Below are 15,703 nucleotides of genomic sequence, written 5' to 3'. Positions count from 1 at the left end.
CAACCTAAGAATACTTTTTTTCCCTATAAAATAATCCACTGCTGAAACAATTCTTTTAGTTCTTTTTTAAAACCCTCAGAAAAAGGGTTATGATCCCATTTTGGTCGGGCGCCTATTGTGAAAAGAGCAGTCTTCCTCTAAATGGCATTACAGAACTTCAGAAGCATCGAGGACACTCTGTAAAGTCCGCATTTTCAAATTTCGCGGGATAGCATGTAGGTGCCGAGTTAGAGGGGCCAACTCGCCACGGAGCCTGCTTTTTTTGTATGACAAATTGCATACGTTCCCAGTTGATTCTAAAATCTTGTGACGGTATCGACGTGGAACAAAAATGGCGATTCTCCGAATTCAACTTTCTCTATGATGATAACGTCGCTGCGTGGACCTACGTGTTCACTCTTCTAAACCGTTATTGTCGATTTGTCGGCATTTCTCTGCTTGCGTTGGAAGCACTCGAGCCCCGTCATTACATTTTATTCCCTTATATATGGTTTATTATCAGTTAGTGCGTTTCCCGAGGTGATACAGTGCGATAGACGATCATCATGGGTAGTAAGTAATCCAAACTTTTCATTTATTTCTTGCAAATTTTTAGGGTAAACTCAAAATCCTGGATCGGTCCACAGTTTACTTTCTCATCTCAACCTACCACAGGATTTCGATGTCTTATTAATATATCTTCAACTCAATTGGTTGTAATTTTACCATCATGCAGTCCATCACCCAACTAAATAGTTGAAAAGTTGACATCCCATCACTAAATTCTAACATTACCCCGTCTCAAAATTGACTTTCTCTTGCGACTGATTACATATCATCCTAGTGACTGGACAGGTTTTTCCCATCTCTGAGTCTCAATCCCCAGCTAAATACCTACTTTATACTTCGTTCAAGCCTCAGGGTCAGAGTTAAGTAAGTCACTGTAATTGGGTTATCGGAAATAGCATGCGACGAGGTATTCTTTGAGGGTGAGGTGCCCATCTGTTCGCTAAGTAGAGCAATTAACTTGACCGCTGGTACTGTGGTAAAAGTTCACCATAATCCAGATGAAGTTAGTAGAAAGTAGTAACATAGATCCGGATCGTTTCCCTTAAAAATCTGCTCTCAGGATAGCCTGTGGGTGATTATTTTTTGACGCTGGTCTGGTGTTGATGAGTTGGTAGGTTCTACGACCATGGTTTCTTGGAAAGACATACTGAGGCTCATCAGAACATGGAGAAAGTATTGCTGAAATGTATCTGACCAATCTTGCACTAGTTGGTCTGTTTCTGGGGCATTATTCTGAAAAAGAATAAAAAAAAAAACCTGTCACCAATGACCGGAAATGAACGACTTTTTGGGAATATAGCTGGAATTCTTTGATCTGCTCTCCTCAAATGATACTCAGAGTTCTGATTTGCTTGCTATCAAACAGCAGGGAGACTCATTGACTTTGAAACCTGTAACCTAAGTTCCCATCTGGAAATTACAGCTTTTTAAGATTATGAGATCCCGCAGTGAAAAATCAAGAATATTCTCTCCAGCATTACAGCCCCAATGCTGCTGGTTCCAGTACTAATCCATCTCTCCTTCTCTGTTTCAGTCAAGTTCCTTGAAGTAATAAAACCCTTCTGTAGTATCCTACCAGAAATAGTCAAACCTGAAAGAAAAGTAAGTATGGAGCCAGGGAATGGTTCTTATTCATTGAAGATGTTAGTTTTAAATTATGTAGGTAGAACCTTTATAAGGCCTATTAATAACGGTGAGAGAAATATGTATTCATTTGATTACCTGATATGTTAGAAATAATCTCCCTTTTTATAAAAGGAGATTCTTGATTTTTTTTAACATAAAACAGAACAGAAATATATTTTTGAAATTTTTGTGATGATTCTTAATTAAGAATAGAAAATTCACTGAATACTTAGAGGAAAACGGCTCATTAATTTCTTATCAAAGACTGAATCATGAGTAGAGTTTTGCAGCATCATACTTGGAGATAGGCATTGTCCGATTTAGCTCTTAATGTGCTTCCTTAAAAAAATCCTTGAAAATATTACGGAAGCCAAAACTGCAGCAGAACTTTTTTATCAGGTTTATCGGAGACATAGGAGTAAAGTAGTTGATATGAAAAGTTTTCTTTTCTTTCACATTCTGAAACAGTGGTAAACTCAAAAAATGTAGTTAAAAATTGTACAGAGTATCCACACTAAGTGTGCAGGAGCACTGCCTTTTTCTAAAATAGCAAGTTACTAAATTTGTCCAAAGGCAAGTTGTGTAAAATTTACTCCAAGTAGTGAATTTCCTGAAATGCACTCTCTCAAAATAGATTGTTCGCAGGCCCTTTGCACTTACTTATTTTATGATTTCTTCACTGGCATTAATTGGTCACTCCTCTCTTTTCAGATCCAATTCAGGGAAAAAGTACTATGGACGGCTATCACACTATTTATCTTTTTAGTTTGTTGTCAAGTGAGTATATTTTGTTAAGTTTTGTTCTACCAGTCTCATTTTTGGTCATCATTAGTTTCTTCATCAAAGCCAATCAATCATAACTCTGTGAGCCCTTGAAGTGATGCAAGACAGAATTGGCTGCCAAGAAAATATACCTTTCTTTTTTTTTGTATACATTTTTTAGTTCAGAATCATTTTTTCCAGATTGCTGAAAATGCCTTTACTTGTCAGGGAAAATCAAGATATCAGGTGAAGAGAGAGGAATTTCCCCTCTCTTTTAGGGTTGCCACAGTCAGGGAAATCCGGGAATTTAAGGGAATTTTTAAAAGTCAGGAAAAACCTGGAAATGTCAGGGAAAATTTTTCAAGTCACATCAATTTCCTTTCTTGAATGGATTTGACGTTTTAAACAACAAATTGTGCCTGAAAACTATTTCATTATCTGGCATATCTTCAATTGTCAGGGAATTTCATTTTCTAAATTCTATGGCAACGCTGTTCTCTGCTGTAAGAGGATTTTATTTTTCAAGTTATTTCACACGCACTCACCTCAGGAGAAGCATGAGAAATCAAATCTAGTCTTTCCAAAGAAAATCAGGAGGAAAAGGAAGGATTTCAGTTTTCCTTAAATTTAGGGAATGAGATAATTTAATAATTCTATTTATCAGGCATACGAAGAGGGAAAGGAGTTCTTGTAGTGGTATAATTTTACTAAGACAGGTGTGTTAAGAATATTGGCCTTTTACATTTCGAGTTGGAACAAGGAAGAAAAAAAGTGATTAAAAGAAAAGAAAATAATTAAACAGACAAAAGGTCAAAAAGCAGGTGAGAATTTCATTAATAGAATGTTAAACAATTTTAAGTACGTCATGTTAGTCCTCCGTTATTCAGTAGGATTTAAGTTCTTTTTAAAGATTTAGCCTATTTCTGTTCTTTTTTTAAAGTACCAAAAATTGCCTATATTTCCAGCTCTGGGATGTATATAAGAATTATGTGTTCCAAGTAATGTGATTATCATCGGATGTCCTTAAAAATGTATACTATATTATTATAATAATACAACACTTTTCCTCTCTCATTTTTAGATTCCTCTGTTCGGAATTATGAGTTCAGACTCTGCGGATCCATTTTACTGGATTCGTGTTATTCTGGCCTCAAATAGAGGAACATTAATGGAGTTGGGTATATCGCCAATTGTCACTTCCGGCTTAATTATGCAGCTACTGGCTGGCGCAAAGATTATTGAAGTAGGTGACACAGCAAAAGACAGAGCTTTGTTCAACGGTGCTCAAAAATGTAAGTATAATTAAATTTTTCCTTGCGCATTTTCAAAAAGAACCATTTATGAGGCTAGAACTGAAAAATCTAGTTCTCTTTGAAAGTGTATCATTTTGCACATAAGTCCTGATGTGTCATCATCATTTACTGTGTTAAGAATGTTTTACTTTTTGAAGGTCTTCTATCTTTTTCCTCACACAATTAATTTCTCGAACTTGAAACTTTTCCATGTTCTTCACTGAAACTTAAGGTGGTTGACAAAGTCCTTGATAAAAAACAGTTTGAAAGTTTTCTTTTCCATGAAATCTTTCCGCAGAGTCTAATCTTGTGTAGTAAACTGTTCAACACATCTTTTTAAGAAAAAAAAGGAAAAACCAATCTTGAAGTTACAATTTTACTCTTCTACCCAATAATGTACCTCAACTGCTTTCATAATAGACCTCAGGATCATATTCCTGCAGTCTAGTTTTTCTTCATCCTTGAAAACCATTAGATTGAGATGTATGAAGCTAAGTTATAAAGGAACATTTTTTTACAAAAAAATTGTCTGTTATACTACGCAAAATATTGATAACCAAGAATTTATTTACTCACCAAATGGAATAAATAAACTTATACACAGTTAAATTTTCTCATGAACTTTTCCATGATGATTTTGCTTCCTGATAGCATGATGACCAATTCACTGGCTTAGTCTTATCTGAGAATTGTTCTGTAAGGTAAAAATTCAAAGCTGCTATCAGGTAAATTGTTGGTGATCAGAATATCAATCAAATTCTGTGTCTTTTGGAAATTTTAGTGTTTGGAATGGTGATTACGGTCGGTCAAGCCATTGTCTATGTCATGACTGGAATGTACGGAGATCCGAGTGAAATCGGAGCTGGCGTCTGTCTGCTGATCATTATTCAGCTGTTCGTTGCTGGTCTCATTGTGCTGCTTCTTGATGAATTGCTTCAGAAAGGATATGGTCTCGGCTCAGGAATTTCACTTTTCATAGCTACAAATATCTGTGAAACTATTGTCTGGAAAGCATTCAGCCCTGCCACTGTTAACACAGGTTTGTAGTCCTATACGTACAACAAACTTTCTTCTTTGAAATTTTTTCAAACCATTAAAGAAAAAAGCAAAATCTACTTATCGCAGGCAAATAGTCAAATCAGACATTTTATCTAATTCCCAATCAGAGTTCACAGATCATTATCATCATGCAGAGTTATCAAAGTTTACAAATGTTCGTATTTGTTTACACAGAGCTCTCGAATTTTCAATATTTTGAAAGTCAGAATTCATCAAACTACAGTATGTCATTGTATTTTCCTGTTCAAACCTCTCCTCTTATTATTTTAATCATCAACATTGTAACAATTGTATCTTAAGAAATGCTGTTTCTTTTGGAGTGAATGTTGGGCTAAAATTCATTGCAGCAACTGTACAATGATGAAAATTTTTAAAGATAATTCCTAAGTGCGTAGACATATGATTGTTTTGTCCAAAATTAGCAAAAGAGTCAGAATTTCAAGCTGAGTTAACATGTTTGACTCTTAGCGCAGACATTTGACAAAATCCCCTATTTGATTATTTGCCTGCAGTAATTACAAACCAACACAACTGGTATCAGAGAATTCTTTAGGAAATTCCTCTGTATTAAAAAAATTGCAGTGGAAACAATCTGAAAAGACGGAATCAATTTTATCCCCAAAGTTTCAAAAAAAGAGAAAGTTTTGAACCACGAACTATTTCAAATTCAGGTCTTTATGCAGGAATGACGGTGATAGGCAGTTTGCCAATCGCCTGATTTGCTCAGTCTTCCCACTCAGTAAAGTAACTGAGGGAACTGAGGATGAAAAAACCAGATCAGGGAAGTCTCTGTCAATTTCAACTCCCCATATTGTCAGCCTCATATGCTCTGGTGGATACTGCAAGAGCTCTACGATCAGGCAGGAGGTCCTGGGTTCAATTGTCGGCCTGGTAACTCTAGTAGGTATGATGGCCTCATGCATTATTTTGTCGAGGCTGGTTTTTACAAGGAACAGTAAGCTCTAGAGTAGCCTTCATGAGCTTTTTAAAGTAGAAAACAGAAATAAATAAATTAGACTTTAAAAATTATCGCTCGGACTTTAGGCATCAGCTGCCTTGATAATGAAATAGAAAATGTGTAACACCGGTTGTGGCAGAAGGTTGATAGTGTCTGACTTAATACTGCAATTCATGATTTTGACCTTTTTTGTTGCTAATCTCCCTCTGCTATTTTTTTTTTTTTTTCTTCAGGAAGAGGAACAGAATTTGAAGGTGCAGTCATTGCATTGTTCCATCTTTTGGCAACCAGACAAGACAAAGTGCGTGCTCTACGTGAGGCTTTCTACAGACAAAATCTCCCTAATTTAATGAATCTATTAGCAACTGTGTTAGTTTTTGCTATCGTCATATACTTCCAGGTAAAAATTTTGATCTTTTCATTGAATTTTAAAATTTTGATTTCTCTAAGTTTTATAACTCTGCTGCCTTCGCATGTATTGTGCAAGCTTAAAGGAACAAAACTCAAGATTGACGTGTACGATATCGATGGCAAAAGTGTGAAACGATATATGTCCGTTTTCAACGTTGTGAAGTTTATCCCTGACTACATCACAATTACTAATTTTGGTACAAACTGTTATCACAGTTGTCTAATTTCTAGAGGCTGAAGTGTTTATACGCATGTAGAATTTGCTGAATCTATTCTATCTCCTTTAAACTTAAAGAATTGGGTTTAAAGTCTAGAACGAGCTTCCTGGACAACTATGGATCTAAGCCATCATTTACCGAGACTTTCGTATAGTTACTTCTTTTTCTTTTTTAAACGTAAAGAATTAATGAAAAGAAATGGAAGTGTGCAGAAAATGCTGAAGTGTGTAAATCCCTGCTTGCATATGACAAGAGGAAATCTGTAAGTTTGCTAAGAAATTTTTCGATAAAAACTGTTTTCCTTTACCAAAAATAAAAGTAAAAAAACAGACAAATGCTCTGATTTTTTAACAGGCTCCAAGTATACTCTTCATTTTCTTTTTGAATGAGGAATTTTGCCAAGAATGAGGAAATAATAAGATCCAGATCACACCCGATTTTTGTCCTGAAAAACTTGCTGCACCCCTGAAAAAATTTAGTCATGCCTACGATCTGGATTTAAAATCCATTTATCACCTATGCCTTTTTTGTGCTTTCAGGGCTTCAGAGTAGATCTACCGATCAAGTCAGCTCGCAACAGAGGTCAGCACAGCAGTTATCCTATCAAATTATTCTACACTTCCAACATTCCCATTATTTTGCAGTCTGCCTTAGTATCGAATCTCTACGTTATATCTCAGGTGAGCTTTTCCTACTTCAACCCGTATCAGTGAATGTTCTCTGATTTGATTTATCCTAATGGACTGGTTCGTGTGAGTGCACAAATTGCGGTATTTTTTGAGAGGAGACCCGAAAAAACAAGAGAATAAGAAGAAAAAACTTTGAAAAAGGATCGTTCAGAAATTTTGGAGAAGAAAGTTTTTCTACATAGGAAGGCTGAATTATGTCTGCAAAACCTATTTCCAGTTATTTGCAACATTATAAATTGATTTTTGATTCTTGATTCGACCTATGTTACTGTTGCCATTTTTGGTGAGCGGCAAGATTAAATTTAATGATTCGAATGTAAGTAACAATGCACATCCCTCACCTCTGAATTGACTTTAGAAATTTTCTATGTGTTGGAAGCGCACTGTTTGAATGAAATTTTGATGAGGAATTACGTCTTGTGGTGCTAATCTGCACAGTGCACCCTGTTTAATGGTCCATTAAAAAATTCTACCAGTGGAAAATATGGGGAATAGTTATATACTATGTATAAAAAAGCTTAATGAGCTGCAACCCTGTTTGCTTCAATGGAAAGAATTTAAGACTTAAGTCCTGTTGAATATAAATCTAAAATGTTCCAAGTTTGCTCATGAGATCACCTCTTCATTGGTCCTTTTCGTTTTTACAGATGTTAGCAGTCAAGTTCCATGGCAACATGTTTGTAAATCTTCTCGGAGTTTGGGCTGATGTTGGTGGTGGTGGCCCTGCTCGTGCCTACCCAGTCGGTGGGCTCTGTTACTATCTTTCACCACCAGAGAACCTTGGCCACATAATCGAAGATCCAATTCACGCTGTATTGTACATCGTCTTCATGTTAGGTTCTTGCGCGTTCTTCTCCAAAACATGGATCGAAGTGTCTGGCTCTTCTGCCAAAGATGTCGCCAAGCACCTGAAAGACCAGCAGATGGTGATGAGAGGTCATCGAGAAAACTCAATGATCCACGAGCTCAACCGGTACATCCCCACTGCTGCCGCATTCGGTGGGCTGTGTATCGGAGCGCTGTCCGTTTTGGCTGATTTTATGGGAGCCATTGGTTCCGGAACTGGTATCCTCCTAGCCGTCACGATTATTTACCAGTACTTTGAAATCTTCGTCAAAGAACAGAGTGAGATGGGAGGTATGAGCACGCTCCTGTTTTAGGTTTAATAGCCAATTGAATTTTCTTGTTTTTAGATGACATCCAGTTATTTTTGAACTTGTTTTAAATGTGAATTTGTTAATTTTTGAGAAGTAAAATTGGAAGCCTCGCTCAATCTCCAACGAATAATACTTAATTTTGCAGGGGCGCAGTTGATTCTTACGCTCCCACTAAGAATCTTCTGTTTTTCTTTTCTTTAACATGACTTCATTTACCCCTCGTCGTTGTCGTAAGCGTGGACCAGGTGGGTCAAGAAATATTTCTCTGTGAGAAGATTTCTGTTTCTAGGATTTTTATTTTCAATTGCATTTGTCTTTTCTTTATTATTTTTTATCTTTATCTGTTGGATCATGAGGTAGACGCATTGAATCTTTTTTTGATTCATTAAGATCTTTTCCTTATAATTACAAATTCAAAACTTCAAATTGAAGTTTTGATAAATGTGTAAAAGCATAGAACATTTCCATATTAAAAGAATCCCTTATTCTCATCCGTAAACCTCACACTATCTTTCAAAATGAGAGAATAGAATATTCTTGTCGAATATATGTTCTTGTCTCCCAATTTCTTTCTCAACGTCAAAAAATCTGCACATCAAAACCTTGTCTTTTTCTCCTTTAAAATTTTTCATGATGGAGCGATTTCACCTTGTCTCAATCATAATCTTTGCTACAATACAATGTCTGGAGCTTTAAATCCCAACTCTTACCTTACTTCCATCTTTCATTATTTTTGTCAATTTGTAACTTATTTCACGTTGATGTGAATCTTCATCAGTGAAATATTGATGGTCTAAAATTCATTTATTGTTATTAACTTATTGTGTTATCTTTTATCATTTTGTTTTCTCATTTGCTGTGTACCTTGCTCTGTTCATCAATGTATTTTCTCGCAAGCTTCGCTCATTTACAAATGTGAAAGGATATGAAAATTTAAGGATTCTGCCTGAAAGTTTATGAGAAGGCTCTCTGTTAGTATTTCAATTAAGTCAACTCTAAAGGAGATGAAATATTTCTTAATTTTAGCTTAATTCCTGCCTCTTCTCAATCGTGAAATTGAGTGGTGATTATTCAAAATTCGATTCATTAAAAAAATTTAGATAAGGCTGAAGAATTGTGCACTTTCCAAAGATTTTTTATCAATCAATCAATCAATTATATATTTCAACAGACCATTATATTTTCCTAAGTCTGTCTTCTGGAAAAAAGCGTCCATTTCGTAAGTTAGAAAAAGTTCTCAGGTAGTTAGACTTGATTTTTTTGCCTCATGAATCCGTAAGTTTTAAGTAAACTTAGGCATTTGTAAATATCAGTGAAATCAATACAAATATTTGTTTGATACATGTTTTGTGTTTTTTCTATATTTTCTATTTTTGATTTCTAGCTCCAAATGTTCATAAGTTTCATAATTTAACTTAAGTTGTTTCTCAACCAAAGTAGTTTTTCAACAGAAAGGTGAATTTTCTTTAATCTATTGTCGAATTTAGACACTTATACAATACGCATCCTGAATGAAATTTTGTTCAGAAGGTTTAAATTTTACATCATCATAGTAATTTTAATTAAAAAAGATTGTACATTTTAATCAGTTCGAGTATGTATCTCTCCTTGACATGCACTTGTTACCTTGTTTTAAGTTAGTGTGGATCAAATTTTTCTGAATTTTCAATCCCTTTTCTTATCTCATTTCATTTTTTCTTAATTTTTTTTTTTTTATTTTTTTTTTTTTTCAATTCAATAAGTTTCCATTTTTCTATCTTTTGCCCGTCATTTATTTATTTTTTAATACTCGTCATCCTTCTGTACATCTTTTGTAATATACTTTTTGTAAAAAAAGAGAAATATACAAGTATGCTCAGGCATACCAAAGAAGCAAATGCATTATTGTTTTTTCCTCAACAAATTTTTATATTATGTGAGCCTATTTTTTTTTCTCAAAATTTTCTCATCAGTCAGAGCTCCCATGCTGGTAACAAAGCAGCATTTTACGTCAGAGAAGGCTGTTCAAACTTGTGCTTCAGCATGGCATAAATGCATTAAAATTGGCTACAAATAAAAATTGTCGAATTTTGCGGTAGCACTTATAATTCAGCCTTTGCAAAGTAATTCACTAATTTTACGCATACCACAGAAAAATTAGGAAGAACTTATTTTTTTTTCATTGTCAGAAATAAGTTATCAATTAATGCATAAATTTTTCAAGGACTTGGATGGACATTCCTAAAGATTCATCAATTCGATGCCTTACCAACCCTTAAAGGCAACTAGCTTTTGAAGATTATTGAAAGTTTAAACCAGCCCGATAAGACATCGAATTGCGATATATTGCATGGTTAAGATGGGCTATATGTCTTTTCATGTCGGGCCGACATAGTTTCAGTAATCGGGCCTTGATAAAACAAAGTAAGTATTTAGAACATGAACCTCCTCTCCTACTTTGTAGTTTGGATTTCAAAAACCCTTACCAGAACTGAATAAATTAATGCTCTCCTCTTAATTAAATGCATCATTATTTTCTTTCGAGCTGAATCAATTAATTTTTTCTTTAATTTTAAAGAATAGCAGCACCTAATTCTCTCAAATTAAATTCCCTTTAATCATTACTGTCTAAGGAAAATAAAGTTAAGTTTCATCCTATAATTATTTAGCTCATGCTGATGAGTTTGAAAACTATTTTTTAGACGAAGTTAAGGGATCCGCAGTTATCCCATCAAATAAGCGGTCAGACTTTCCAAATGACTAAATGAGGCCGAAGATTTGTCATCTCGACTGTTGCATCAAATACTCAAGTGAAATGAAGGAAATACCTAGATCCATTGCATCGTGAAACTTACTAGTTCAGCGTAAACTTAATTTACAGGTCTGAAAACCAAGATTGCGCCTCAATGCACTTCAATTTTTTAATGAGTTAGCCATTAAAATATTTTGTTATTTTCTCTTGCCTTAAAAAATCCTCTGAATGATTCTGGAAAAAAATTTAATAGTGAAAAATTCCCACTGGACTTGGGCTTGGCAGTGTGTGTTGTTGTTGAGCATGAGCTGCTTTCGATTAAGACTCAAAACGCCTTCAAAAAATGAAGATACCAGAACCTATACACTAACCTAGAAGGCAGGTGTTCGTGACGTCAGCGGATCTTGTGCGCTGACTCCGATTCTCCGAACGAATACTCAACGCTCCCATCCCCGCGTAGAAGTGTGAGTATTGAGTGTCTAGAGGGCAGTTTTTCATGGCTCTCCGCGGATCGTGCGTGGTTGTTGATTAGACGTTTAGTTTTTTTGTTTGTTTTTATGTTTAATCTTATTATCAAACCATGTTATTTCGCGTGAAGTGCTTACTGTTAAGTGGGATACTCATTTCAATAACAGGAGTTTTCAGTACCGTCCAAGTGAGTTCAATTTTATCATTTGTTTTGTTTGATTATCTCTCTCTTGTGGCTCTTCAAGACAGCCATTGATATGGATTTGAATCAGAATCCTGAGTTTGCTCTTGAATGCCGTTTCGATCAAGATGCCGACGCAGCTCTATCTTCTTTTTCATTGCCGAGTATTTTGGTTTAAATATAGTGTTCTATCTAGTTCACTCTCATCAAATTGCTGCGTTCCTCTTGTCTTAGCAATCTAGGAATGAGGTTACACCTTGAATTCCCTAAGCATTATTTGTTTAGTTTTGGTAATGAGCTGAGATGCATGTTGTTATCTCCTCACCTTTTTGCAGTGAGAGGTACAACACACAACTTCCTCATGATTTACTGAGTTGAATCACGCGGAACTGAGCGTTGCGGACGATACTGCCATTTTAACCTTAGCCGTAGTAGCAGTAACTGCGCTCCCCATAGCGTCTCAGAATTTTCTTGCCCTCTAGTTTTTGGTTTGAAAAATTATTTTTTGAATTCAGATGCCCTTTGCTTTCCAATTCTAATTTTTTAATAACCTTCCGCTGTCATGAAGCGGAGGACTGATAAAAATCGTAAGGATAAAATATTAACACTTTGTAATTTCACATATGCACTTTCTACATGAAAACTTTATATGGAGAAGAATTAGAATCTGTGAAATCGTTGCTTTCTATACCTTTTCAGAAAGACAAGGTATCGTCACCTTCCGGCCAAAGTATCACAAACGCCACTTTGCCAACTCTTTAGGAGACACGAAAAACTGATTTGCAACCATCTCAGACAAAGTTTCAGCTTGAAACTTGGAATACCAACCCAGCACAACTTCCTGCCTTGAAGTTTAATAAAATTTCTATTAAAAAAACATTTTTTCTTTGAAAATTGGCGCTTGTGATACTGCGTTCTTGATGCATTTGGAGAAACCATGGCGCCTGTGATGCGGGCGCTCATCAAATTTAGTAGAGTTTTCTCCGTATTTATCCATTTTTAATCTGAAAATAATTATTATTTTCATATTTAAATGCATCTCATTGATTCGAAACCATCCTTAACTCAATTTCAATACAAATAGCGCTTGTGATACTCCGGCCGGACACTCGGAAAGTGACGAATTGCTCCGGGTCCTTCTAAGTGTAGTTGATACTGGAATTTCAAAAACAATCCCAAAGATGAGCAATCACCCAACTTGGTGCTTGTGATACGGAAGTTTATCAACTTCAACGGAGTATTTTTCGTATTGATTTACTTTTATTCTAAAAACAAATCTAATGTTCGAAATAACGGGATGCATTTACATTCGAAAATAATTTAGCTTTAAGTCATTCGGAGGTTTGCTGCTACAAAAATTGCGAACAATCAGAAAGGTGGGTGGTTGCCATAATTGACGCTTGTGATACTTATCTCCCCAATGGCGCTTGTGATACGGAAGTACATCAACTTCAATCAATTTTATTCATATTTCTAAATCTTTGTGTAAAAAAAATTATTATTTTTGTATGTACCTAAATGCATCTCGTAATTTCGAAACTATTCATAACTCAATTTCGGTAAAAATGGCGCTTGTGATACTTTTGCCGGAAGGTGACGATATTCTGAGATGCTTCTTTGCATTTGTGCTCCGGAACTCTATTTGTCGCCAAATGTTTGCTACATGCATGCTATGCACCATCGGCAAAATTCTGAAAATTGCGGCAATTGGCGGATCATCAATTTTAGCTGCAATCTATACGTTCACCGACGAATGTCCTCCAGTAATTGATTTCTGACAAATGTATCTCGAGATTTTTAACCAGACTGAAAAGTATCAAAGTGAAAACTAACTAAGCAATTTCTCCTTATTTTCTGGTTCTGTGAATCAAGTTTTTACAATTAATTTTTTTCAATTTACTTCAGGAGTTTTTAACAAAGATTAGGAAGTTACTTTTTTACAAACCCATTGTTAAAAGTAGTAAACCAAATCAAGTATCGAAATTAGTTTAATATCGATGAAGAAATGAAGGAAACTATCTGAAAAAGGATATCCTTGTCGAAAATATATCCATCAAATCTTGTACAGAAATTATTTCAAAAGTTGGAAATCAGAAAGTCTATGGAAGTTTGAAATTCGTTGATCAATCAGAGAGCAGCACTTTTTATCAAGGCACTTCCTTATTTGGATGATCAACTAACACCCATGCATTTCTGATTCTGGAATGGTGAGAAAAGAGAAAACGCCTTCAATTTTGAACATGCAACACGCACATCCTTGAGACACGAATAGTCGCATTACGGCGCCGTAACCAACTTACAATCGGTGTAGTAACCACTCAAATCAGCCTCACCACTCTCAGCCTCTTGCCTGTTTTTCGCTTGTACATGAAAGTCCTATGCTGTGCTGGAGCTTTTAAAATTTAATGAAAAATTAAGGATATAGTTGAAAGGGAAGGTAGAAGTACGAATCAGAAAGTAAAGATCTTGTCAAAACGCATCGAAGAAAATGTTTACACCTGAATCAATCATCAGAAAAAAAACTTTTTTTTTGCCTTTAATGTCTTGTTAATCAACTGGCCCCTTTTCTATAACTTTGTCAATATAAGCGGGGTATGTTGATTATGATGACATTTACTTGTCATGTGTGTCCCGATCATTCTATTACTCTTAGTCATCCGTCTTTCAGGGCCGGATTTTTCTACTTGCTGCCCCCTTCTCATTCGTTAAGAAACATCAATAAAAACCACCCAATGAACGTGCCAGCGGGAGAGGGGTGCATAAGACGCGTTTACTCGTGTTGAACACATTCTTTGGGAAAGCCTTGTCAACACTACTAGCAAAAGTTCACGGAACTTTGCGCGAAAGTCAAGTTTCGTAAACCTATCTTTAATGGACAAGGCCTTCCATTCATAAGAAATGAACGAAAAAAGTATGAAAGAACAAACGTAAATGTGGATTAATGATTTTAACTTCCACCACCGCGCCGCGCAGACCGCGATGTGTTTGGCGCAGTCTTGTAGGCGCTATCCGTTTTACGCTGACCGGAGTGACCGCACATTGTTTGATGAAATGTGTGAAGTATTCGTGCAGTCGTGTAGGCGCTAATGTGTTACATGCCGATCGTCACGCCGAGGGTTTCTGCTTTTCATCTCAAGTCCTCGTCATCATTTCTCTCCAAGTCGCGCCGTTCCAGGCCAAATTGTGTGTTTGATTTCTCTCTTAACTCGACTAATTAAAGGTGCTGTCTCTTGCGTCACTGAAAGACGACAAAATTAGATTTCACTATACTCACAGGAAATGAGAGATTTTGTCGCCTTTTCTCGTTTGTTCGTTTGTCGTCAGCACTAATCATACCTCAGGCACAGTTTCTTCAATGAGTTTCTTTCTCTGTTTTAGTGAATTTTATTTAATGTTTATACCTAAATAAAACTTTGAGCCAAGCTCTGCAAGCGGAAATCTTGCAATAAAGTCGTTTCTTTTGGTTTTTTTTTTTTTATTACAGTCAACGAAAAATTTTCAAAGTGTACGACTAAAGTATGTTCGTTTCACTCTCGTAATCACCCAAACAAACTGATGTGCGAGGTTTCTCGTTATTCAGGAAATTCCAGCCAAGCTTATTATGCTCGTCTATGTGCAACTAGTGCAACTATGTCGCGCTGGAAAACATTCGAATGTTGCCAAAATTTTCCCAATAAAACATTTATTTTTGAGGAAAATTGTCAATCTTTTCTCTGCAATTTTTCAGATATCTGTACTCCAGACCGCACTGCGAGTAAACTTTCCACGAAAATTGCAGAAAAGCATTCAGTAGCCTCCCTGAAAATTCATTTTTCATCATAAAGGATTCGGCAGCATTCGAATGCTCATGCGGTGCCCAACCTGAAACCGCGGCCAAAAAGCCCGTAACCCATAACCATCAACAGTTCATAAGTCTGTAAAATAAAAGAGCCTGTTCAGATGTGTAAACAAAGATTTATCGGATGCACACTAATGATCTTTCGTCACCTCCGTACAGTTCAAGATGGACAGTTCGTCAGGACAAACACGTCCCAATACACTTGCCGCGTCCTGCCGTCTCTGCAGGGGCTTACTTTCATGCTAAGGAGGAACGCCGTATGGGC

The 15,703-nt window shown here is 36.0% G+C and overlaps 2 protein-coding genes across 2 annotated transcripts in view; both read left to right on the top strand.

The window, feature by feature from the left end:
- Positions 1-383: 383 nt before the first annotated feature.
- On the top strand, positions 384-10,097 carry Sec61alpha (SEC61 translocon subunit alpha). The gene is made up of 8 exons (XM_019044363.2): positions 384-552; positions 1,583-1,650; positions 2,386-2,451; positions 3,518-3,728; positions 4,510-4,767; positions 5,979-6,145; positions 6,914-7,054; positions 7,711-10,097. The coding sequence occupies exons 1-8, from the start codon at positions 546-548 to the stop codon at positions 8,221-8,223; spliced, it is 1,431 nt and encodes a 476-aa protein (XP_018899908.1). The 5' UTR covers positions 384-545; the 3' UTR covers positions 8,224-10,097.
- A 1,312-nt stretch (positions 10,098-11,409) lies between these two features.
- The window catches only part of Appl (amyloid-beta-like protein), a 168,036-nt gene continuing 163,742 nt past the window's right edge, over positions 11,410-15,703 (top strand). Inside the window, exon 1 of the mRNA XM_019044318.2 lies at positions 11,410-11,606. Coding sequence (XP_018899863.1) covers positions 11,532-11,606 — 75 coding nt within the window. The 5' untranslated portion in view covers positions 11,410-11,531. The remainder of the gene's footprint in view (positions 11,607-15,703) is intronic.

The sequence above is a fragment of the Bemisia tabaci genome, chromosome 7 (assembly GCF_918797505.1).
Source record: "Bemisia tabaci chromosome 7, PGI_BMITA_v3".
Lineage (NCBI taxonomy): Eukaryota > Metazoa > Arthropoda > Insecta > Hemiptera > Aleyrodidae > Bemisia > Bemisia tabaci.
Note: the sequence above shows the minus strand (reverse complement) of the source record. Positions and strands in the feature narration are given on the sequence as shown.